Source organism: Passer domesticus, chromosome 4 (assembly GCF_036417665.1).
Source record: "Passer domesticus isolate bPasDom1 chromosome 4, bPasDom1.hap1, whole genome shotgun sequence".
In the NCBI taxonomy this organism is placed as follows: Eukaryota; Metazoa; Chordata; class Aves; order Passeriformes; family Passeridae; genus Passer; species Passer domesticus.
The window spans coordinates 75,808,329-75,818,172 of record NC_087477.1 but is presented as its reverse complement, the minus strand read 5'-3'; the positions used below and the strand labels follow the sequence as shown (position 1 = coordinate 75,818,172).

General features: G+C 41.8%; 1 protein-coding gene across 2 annotated transcripts; it reads left to right on the top strand.

Moving 5' to 3' along the window:
• The first annotated feature begins 1,451 nt into the window (after nt 1-1,451).
• LOC135299606 (NELL2-interacting cell ontogeny regulator 1-like) lies at nt 1,452-9,809 on the top strand. 2 transcript variants are annotated; one of them, XM_064418901.1, is made up of 4 exons: nt 1,452-1,579; nt 3,870-4,012; nt 5,706-5,794; nt 9,104-9,809. In XM_064418901.1, the coding sequence occupies exons 2-4, from the start codon at nt 3,889-3,891 to the stop codon at nt 9,173-9,175; spliced, it is 285 nt and encodes a 94-aa protein (XP_064274971.1). In that variant the 5' UTR covers nt 1,452-1,579; nt 3,870-3,888; the 3' UTR covers nt 9,176-9,809. The 2 variants fall into 2 exon arrangements, with proteins under 2 accessions (XP_064274971.1, XP_064274970.1); XM_064418900.1 differs by lacking the exon at nt 1,452-1,579 and adding an exon at nt 1,681-1,842.
• Nucleotides 9,810-9,844: the final 35 nt, after the last annotated feature.

Below are 9,844 nucleotides of genomic sequence, written 5' to 3'. Positions count from 1 at the left end.
GCTTAACAGAGTGCAGAGTGGAAAGAAGGAAATAAAGAGGAAATGTGTTTAAAACACTGAAATGGAAGTTGTTCCTTGAAGGATAAATAGATCTAAGACAAGGCTAAAGAAGAAACATTGCAATATTTGGTATGGGATGCTAAGAGCAAGCAATTTAGCATCGAATGGCAGAAACAGATTTTTAAAAGTTTATTTAGTGGAATTGGAAGCCCATTGCATGGGTCTAGAAGAGTGGATCAGTGATAACACCCAAGGTACCAGGACTGGCTGCTTGGTGTTACTGTTGTGATAGAGAAACCACAGGATTCAGGAGAACATTTACTGGGAATGATTAGACTAACAAAAGGCATATATAGAGAGGGGGGCAGGTGGTGTGTGTGTATGTGTCTGTATATGAATATCTATGTTATTTATCAGGAAGACAGGCCAAGGTGTGAGGTTAGAGAGCAGAGAATGATCATGAATAAAGTTTTGCATTTGTAATTTATGTACAGGCAGATACTAAATCAGGCCAAAAGGTTATCTCTGCAATGCTACATCTTGTTTTCCCAAAAGAACAGTCTCTAAAAATTATTTTCCCCTGATTTCTGTTTTGGTGATGTATAAGGATGGCAGTACTATAATTAATCCCCTCTTGACTCTGCTCATAGATGCTGTAACTTCATGCAGCAGCATAGTTACACACTGAACAAGCTGAGATTTTAACTTCTTACTTACTTACCAGAATTAATGGGAACAAACCATTTCTCTTGGGCTGTACAGGAGAGACAGGTTATACAGAGCAAGTTGAAAAGAAAAATGTTAGCCAGCAATTCAGTCGTAATTCTGAGAAGGAGTTTCTGCTCATAAAAAAAAAAAAAAAAAAGTTGTGTGCCTGACTTTCCTGGGCACAGAATGCCCCCAACTTTCACCACAAAATCATTGAAGATTGAGTGTCCTCTGAACCAGCTAAAGCAAACACAGTACACAGTCCCTTTGAAGGTCTGTGCACACTCCTCAGTGTTGTGCCTGCCCTCAGCTGGGATCATTCTCTCTGAAAAAAGCACTGCTAGTGTCTAATTTGTGATGGGAAATATGTTTTTTGGGGGTGATGTAATCCCTGAACTTAGCTTTGATTTGACAAAATCTCTTTTATCATCTTCATTCCACTTTATCATTGCCTGCAGAACAAGTGCAGTCAGTGTTGTCCTGGAGTGCAGCTCACAGGGCACTGAAAGGGGGATGGAAGTGCAGGCTGGAAAAGAGGGGTTCTGAGTTTGGGCTCAAGCTCCCACTCAGAGTTTTGTTGGCTGCAGCTGCTCCTGGCAGAAACATCTGGGAAAGCAGGCAATGCCCCCTATAACTCAGAACCATTCAAATGGCAGGCAGTGCACTGAGCAATTCCTGAGCGCAATCCCTGCTCTGTCCTCATCTCCCAAAAAAGCAGCTGTAGTTCATCATGGTGATTTTCAAGCTCTGGGGAAGCAACTTGCTTGAACCAGGCACCCCATCCAGCTGCTCAGACCTCAGGAAAACCACTCAGCAGACTTCAAGAGAGATTAATCAAATGGCCTGGCTTTGAAAGCCTTACCCAGAGCAGGTGAGTTACTGCTGGATCCTGCATGTCAGAGCAGAGCATCCTTCCCCAGACCTGGGCTACACAGCCTGTGCCTCTTTAAATCTGCGCTGCGTGCTGCAGAGCTCTGCATTGTTGCCATGGCAGAAATCTCCCCATAGTAATAACCTCTTTCAGAGAAGGTTAAAAAGAGACAGTGCACATGCTCAGAAATGCTGCACTTGTTCTCTTAGCAGTTTGCAGCGGCCATTTCAAAGAAACCATCACAAAGACAAGAGAAAGATCAGGTACTGATATTTTTTCCTTTGTTAAAGGGGGTGATTTTCTCTTTCATAGAAGTCCGTGCACAGATCTGTCTCTGTTCCCAGCTGCACTGCAGAGAGAGACCACCCTTGAAGCCTGTCATGATTATTCCTTGCAAATTCCCATGCAAGAACTAAGAGGCAGGAGTTAGGCGTGATTTAAGACGATTGCTGCACTAGAGGAGCAGTTGTTTTGCAGTGGGGCTCACCTACAAAGCTGAGCTGACTCTGGGGTGGGTGATGGGTAAGGTACCCCAAAAAAAGTTTAACAGTGTGTCTGTTTTGTTTTGTTGAACCTATGTAGCACTTCATCAGGTGCTTCCAAAAGAGGCTGGTGTTGTCCTAATTTACTGTTACTTGGAGACACTCTGCTGTATCTTATTGCAAAGACTGATGTTTTTGATTGTACTTGTTTTGATTGCAGATCACCATTAATTAAAACAGAAAACCCAAGCCACTTGTAGTGATTTAATCTCTTTATTTTAGGGTTTGTAGAGATTAAAAAAAAGGGATCATATCAGATCTAAATAGTGGGTGTGACAGGAAGCCCAATATGAGGGTATAGAAATTATATTACCCTATCTTTTTGTTACCATGGGCTCAAGTATATCTGTGACTCTACTTGTACAGGTTTATCTCTTGCTTCTGAACCATTCCCTGCTCCTGTGTTTAGGTTGAGGTGCACAGGGAGGGGATGTGAACAATGCTGCTCCTTCCCTGGGTGAATTGCTGGTGTGCACATGCTGCAAGTGCTCGTGCAGAGTTTGCAGCTTCGCTTTAGCTGTGTCTGAAAAGTGGATTGCACATATTGAAGGGCAGTCTTGTTCTGTTCTGGGTTTGTGGCAAAATGGGGAAAACCCTTCCCTTTCCTGCCTCCCTCTACTGCCTTTCTAAATGTGAAATACAATCTGTTCTGGGGAGTGCTGTACTCTTGCATTCAGTACATGCAGATCTAATGCTCTTATGCAACATCTTTTGCTCAGTAAGCACCAACTTGAAAATCAGAAAGAGGCAGGATGTTGTCCTGCTTTCCCACAGTTAGCTGAATAGATTTTTTATGTGGATTTTATTGTATTGCCATAACTTAGTCTTATTTTAGTCTGTTTCATCCATTTTGATGTATAGGAATGAAAGGTAAACTTGGCTAAAGATCTCCCTAGCAGTGTGCCAGAGTCCTTGAGGCTTGGATTGGGACCTCTAACCAGCAGTTGCAACTTGAGCCAGTCCCTTTTGCTCTGAACAGTTCACCTGTTGTGTCAAGAAAATACTTAATTTGAAATTTACAAAAAAACTTGCCTCTGTGTGAAGGAAAACTGTTGCTGGACCAGGTTGCACCAAGGTCTGGGCATGGTGTGGCCTGGCTGTGGTGCTCAGGAACAAATGGATGGCTGCAAATAATGGCCTGAAACCCAGATTAGGAGGGGAAAAAGAAGGTCAGAGTTTTGATACATTTACCATTAAAAATTCTACCTATGAATTTGTGGAGGTTTAACAAAAGTATTTTCCTTCAAATACTTTCATAAAGGCATTTTTATAATTAGTGGGCACTGTAATGCTAGTGATTACCTTTAGTTATTTTACTTTTGAAAAGATGATGCAGTAAAGCAAGACAAAGGCCAAAGACCTTGTTTCCAGGTTCTCTCTGTAATTCCTGAAGTTTTGATCTCAAAATATAACTGTGAACCAGCTCTCCAAATTCATGTCTGTGACTGTGTGGTTAGAAAAGTCACAGACCAGGCAAAGCTGCTGGCATCCTGGCCTTCAAATGAAACCAAGGACACTCTAGGGACTTCTTATCTAGTGTAGGGATGTTCTCTCCCAGCTGAGTTTTATGTACACTCTGGAAAGGTACAGAGAACTTTTCTCCATGCTCTAGATCTTCTGGTGTTTTGTTTTCTTTCGGAGGAAGACTGACAATGCTTTAGCCATCAGGGACATGAACTTCTTTGTGACAGAACCCTTGTGTATCTCTAGTGTTCCTCACTAACTTGTTTATGTCTCTTGACAAGCAGAGAAGCACCCATTCCCAAGATGCTGGCACCCTGCCTTCTGAGGAGAGCTGTCCTTACAGTTCCTTTGGTTTTTGTGGTTGCACTTCTTGTCACGGAGCCTGTCAGAGCTGACCAAGAAGCAGGAACAGCCATACCAGCTGAAAGTAAGTGCCACCCTGCAGTCTTCTCCTACAGCCTCATGTTGCAGGACTCTGGTTTGCCCAAATAATTCAAGCTGTTTTGGATATATCTTGCCTACTTTGTTTTAAAACCACAGCCTGATCATTTACCAGTGCTGTTTTGCTCCTGCATCCAAAGCTCTTCACTCTTATCTTTGTCTCTTGCTTTTTTGCTGAAATCTGCCACTGTTCTGCACCTTATCTTTGGTCCCTTGTTAGCCTTTTCTATGCCAGCAATCACCATGTTTGCTTTTCAGAGGCATTACTGAGACTTGTTCTTTTTCAACTGACATTGTCTGTTCATTATATTTTGTTCTTGAGAATGCTTGTTGTTTTAAAGTAATGAATTTTTATTTTAAAAATCACAGTGAAGATGCCAATAAAGCATTTGTCAATACCTAGTATTGGGGCCTTCAACCATCTAATTCTCCTTTGCTGATCTGTGTTGAGTTTATTTTACTTTATAAGCATAATGGACAGGTCCTTCCATCAAGTTGTTGACGTGAAAAACTGCTATCCTCTCCTTTTGCCCAGCAAATACAGTAGCACTGAAGTTGGGTGATGGTACAACAATGATGGAGCAGGTTTTTAATACTGTTTGATGTGAGGGTTTTATATATATTTTTTTTTTTCTTAGCCAGTTAAAGAATTTGGCAGGCTCCCTTTGTCCAGCAGGCAGAATTCCTGGTTGCTGTTAGCACTCAGATTGTGAGCTGGAAGTTCATTGTCCAGCGTGTCAGAGGCACGTGCAGTCCAACACCCAGTGTTTCCAAAATGGGCTTACAGACAGGACACAGACACAGCATTCCCCAGCATTAGCCTGGAGTTCCTCCTTTCATTCACAGCAGAACCCAAAGAGCAAACTGAAGCTGGGCTGAGAATTTCTCTCTTGTGCAGTATTTCTGGTGAGGTTGTCAGCCAGGCACAGGGAAATGTGAGCAGGAGAGCCTGATGAGCTCAGGGTGTTTGGTCCTATCTGAATTTGTTGTCTCAGTACTGCTGTCTGTGAGGGCACAGATCTGTGTTACATGGTGAACAAAGCAAAGAAAGCCTTGTGGCCTTCAGTCTAAGTGTTTCAATCTGGGAACACTCCCTTAAACACCCCAATAAATCCAGATTGCAGCAGTTCTGCCCACCAGCAATGCCTGCTGATAACAGGGCATTTGCTTGGGCAAAGCTGTGGATATTCAAAGTTAGAAGCCAAAGTGGTCTGCCTTTATGATATTGTAGTCGGTTTTATTTTATTAGTTTGCTTTTTAGAGCTCACGTTTGTTAGACTAGGAGACAAGTTTTTTCTAGGGAACAGGTTCATGTTTTCAGACAGAAATTCTGAAAAATCTGAATATAAGGTTGAAAATGTACCCAGGGTTAGTGGAGCAAAATGAAAGGCTCAAGTTAAGGGTTTAAAGTTTCCATACAATGAGCATGTGGAACAGCAATGTAGCAGGAAGAAAAATATTAATGTAAATTTGAAGTAATTCTTTTATAATTGAGAGACTGGGCGAACCTTCACAGTGAACCAATTAAAATTACCTGGGTTGTTCAGGAGTGCCAGCATCAGTACTTACCCTGTGGACTCTTTTCTGTAGCTCTTCCTGATACTCAAAATCACTGTTTGCTCCTTCTAGTTAATTCTTCATGCCATACAGTCATGATTCTCTACTGAATGCTCTCCTAGGCCGCCCCTGTGTTGATTGCCATGCCTTTGAGTTCATGCAGAGAGCTCTGCAGGATTTGAAGAAGACAGCATATAATCTAGACACAAGGGTAAGGAAACATTTAATGTCTTTTTTTCCCCCAATATAAAAGAAAATTTGGTGCATAAAAGTAGGTGAGGTGGTGGATTCTGCACACTCTGTGAACTGTGCTGTCCTGTGTTTTAAGGTGAGGCTGGTTCATTACATTTCACCTGTCTATGCAATAATCTGTGGAATTCTTCTGCTTTGGGGTATCAGTACCCCAAAGTATCGATATTGATATATCAATATATCAATTGATATATCAATATATATCAATACCCCAAAGTATTGATAGAAAGTATAGGGAAGTGTGAACTGACTATCCTTCTCTTGCCAAATTAGAGCCATTAGTGCTGCTTTTCTCACTCCAAATGCTGAGCACACACCTTTGTTTTTATGTCAGGGGGGAGTAGAGGTGAGAGTATAATTTATATTTATAACCCAAAAGGAAAGAGCCAGCTCAACCAAAAAGCCTACTAAAATAAAATACTCCCCTGCATTTGCTTTTATCCCCGGGGAGAAACTAAGGGAGGAAACATGATCCATAGAGAGTTTTTACATTTCTCTGATTTCATAATGATGAAAAATGCCACAAAGTAGAGCAGCATAGGGAATGAAACTCGTCTGGCTTGCAGTCAGTGTGCAGAATCTGCCAGGGCTGGTACCTCCCTTCTGTGGGGATGTTGGATGTGTCTCTTGCTGCAGCAGCCTGCAGTCTGTGCCCACCTGTGTCCCAGCTGCAGTCAGATGGTGCTGTCCCAGGAAGGTGGCTTTGTCCCCACCTCCTGTGTACCCTTTGAGTGCTAGAGATACACTCCTGCACAGATTGTTCAACAGAAGGCACTGAAACCTTTCTGCTTTTCTGATTTATGGTCAAGGTTGTTCACAGGTCAAAGCCTGTGAACTGTTGTCTTTGAGGAATGGTTTGAGGTTACTTCAAGCAGGGTCCTTGATGTTTAGTGAAAATAAAAGTGCATGAAGGAAGATGCCTTGAATTGTGACACACTACAAAAAAATAAACAAACATTCCAGCAGAACCAGATTGGTGTGTAGCACATTTACAGCTAAACAAAATCTGTTCAATAATTACAGGTCAAATATATTTTGGGCTTCATGAAGAAATCTTGCTAATGAATGTGCTGAGCACTTTATGCAGCCCAAACAAGATGTTCAGATTGTGCTGTGAAGTGGTTTTAGCACGCCTCTTCCTACTACAAACCTTTGAACTTTTCATCAGAATTTCTACATCTTGATGCAAAATCTCTTAAAGTTTTCTCTGGGTATCTGGCTATAGTGGTGACCTTCATTAAACCTTCAGCTTGCAGACCAGGAGAAAAACTATAAAACACAGATATCCAAAGCAGGAGTAGCATTAAGAACCCCAAAGATAGCAACTGTGTTTTAATAGTTTTTAAAAAATGAAAATTAAAGACAGCCAAATAGATAACATGAGGATAGAAAAAAACTCAGTTGAGATGAATGGCCTATTATTGGCTTTCACAGTTGTAGATTTGACAGCAAGCCTGAAAATGTGATATATTCCCACAAAAACAAACCTATCACCTCCTTATCACTTTAAAATCTAAATAATTGAATTCACATTGAAATCCTTCAGTTCCCCATGACTAGAACAGGCCTATTCCAGTCATTCAGCTAGGAATTCTGCCTACATCCTTAAAAGACATGGAAATATTTAATAGCTGAGGTCTTCTTGGAACTGTCTTCTAGGGTATTTTGATTCTTACTTTTATTATTCAGCTGTGTCACAATTTAATGCAAACTAAGGGCTTTAGGACCACTGGTTTCAGCCACACATATTTCACATTTGACTATTTTAGTCTGTTTTGTTGCTTTATGGGGTAAATATTCCTGTCCCTGAAAATACAATTCCCTTTGTTAATATTCCCACTGGAGATATTAATTTCCTTTGTTTGCAGGCAAGATTGTTAGATGATGACTAAGCAGCTCCTAACTGTGTTGGAGGGGGAGGGATTCCCAAAAGCTTGGAGAGGAAATTCTCATTTAATTCCTCCTGCACATCTTACCCTGCAGTTCTGTACAGGGGAAGCCTGTGTATAATTTTATTGCACAAGAATATTGCCCAAGAGCTTTCACACTTCATTTGGCCCTGGGTTGGTCTGCATGGTGGCTCAAAGTAAACTGACTCTAGCAGAGGTCACAGACCTTTCCATGAAGCCACAGACTTCCTCCTTCCTTTTCCAGTACCAAAAGATTTTTGTCACCTACCCTGGTGTGATGGCCCTCACTAATTGTCAGGCTGGCTGCATCAGAAGGGTCACAGACCACTTCTGACAGGCTGATTTCTACACATAGCACATCTGTTTACCCCTCTCTCCTGTTTTTTTTGTTGCTGCTGGTCCCTCAGAGCAGGCTGGCGTAGTTGTTTTGGCAGTGAGAATTAACTCTGGGCAGTATTTTCTGGGAATATCTGTGGTTCACCACTCAGCCAAAGTGCCACATGTGATCCTGAACTGGGGAGAGGAGCCTTGTGCTGCTGGGAGGGAGCTGCTCCCACCACAACCACTGCTCTTTATTGCTTTATAAACTCTCTGTGGTTGTTTAGAATGTTTAAAGCACAGTGAGCTAGATGTGTCCCTGAAAATAAAAAGAAAGGCTTGAAAATGTTATTAAAGATATATAAGATGGTAAGCAGCCTTGGGGCTCAGCTGCAAAAATGTTGGCATGCTGTCAACGTCCCTTATTCAAAGCATGGCAAATGATGTCAGTGAGGTGGTGAGAAGGTGGTGACTGAGTGTCTTTTCAATGATTAGCAAAGTCTGATCAGATCTTTTCAGCTTTGCAGGGCAGCTGAAACAATCAAAAGTGATACCTGATTTAATGTAAAACCATAGGGTTGTGGTTTTTTGGTTGTGGTTTTTTCCTGTGATTTATCATCTGGGGAAAAAAAAGAAGCTTGAGCAGCAGATGGCTTTTCCTGCACTAAGAAGGCAAGTGCAGAGCAGGATGCTTCAGTCCAGCTCTGCTCTAGGTGCCTTTAGCTGAGGAGGGTCAATGGATAACACAGCTTTTAAACACAGCCTTTAAACACATGGCAGCTCCATCTCATACAGAAATGGCAGGTCAAGATGGGTTTGATTGGCATTTAGAGCTGGTATGTTCATAATGCCTTTTTTCTGTGCCTATCTATGGTAGCTGTTTACACCAGGAGGGATTTGTGGTATTTGTGAGGTGCCCTGACCTCATACCACTACTTCCAAATTGGAGAATAAAAATAAAATGGACTTTTCTTTGGGAACTCATTAGTTTTACAATGCTGACATTTGCTTTTTGACTATGTTCTTCCTCCCTCTTACAGACAGAAACTCTGCTTCTTCAGGTGGAAAAGAGAAATCTGTGTGACTGCATAGCTGCCAATCTACTGAACTGAATCCTGGAGACCCTGAGGAGACTCACCTGTCCAACAGTTTTTAAAATGCAGCTGTATAAAATACAGCTTTATGGAGTTCATGTGGCAAGCATGTTTGTCCCAATGTACTGATGAGACTGGGGCCTGTGTCTGATGTATTTGTCTGTTCTGCATATTTTTTTAAAAGTACCCTCTTTTCACATCTGCTGGATTGCCAGTAAAGGCTCAATTCAGTAAATCTGTTACTTGATATTAGGGTGAGGGGGGAAATGTACCTGCTTTGATTTTTAAATCAAAATTTGCCAAGTGTAACTCCCCAAGATAATTTTGGAGAACAGTGCCCTAGAGACACATGCAGCTGTTTTTTGTCTTTAATATGAACATAAGTCTGTGGCAACTTACCCAGTTACATTGAGACATGACACTGTAGTCTCTGTAGGCTTTGCCTGTGTATTAAAGATGATGAAGTCCTTTCTGTTTGTTTGTGCTGTGCCCACCTCCAGGCACGTTGTAGTTCTGTCAGCTGTAATGGGGTGTGTGTCATGAGGAGCTACACATCTGCTGTTCTTGGACCAAACCAGTTTATATCTCAGTGCTGAGCCTTCTGCTATCCTGCAGAAGAGTGTTTAATTAAAATGTTTGGTTTCTTCCTTTCCTTCCCTGGGCATTCTTAACCTAGTGAATTTCTGA

Coding starts and splice junctions, on each gene's coding strand:
- LOC135299606 (XM_064418901.1), top strand. CDS start 3,889: ATGCTGGCACCCTGCCTTCTGAGGAGAGCTGTCCTTACAGTTCCTTTG. Junction 4,013..5,705: donor AACAGCCATACCAGCTGAAA/GTAAGTGCCACC, acceptor ATGCTCTCCTAG/GCCGCCCCTGTGTTGATTGC. Junction 5,795..9,103: donor CATATAATCTAGACACAAGG/GTAAGGAAACAT, acceptor TCCCTCTTACAG/ACAGAAACTCTGCTTCTTCA.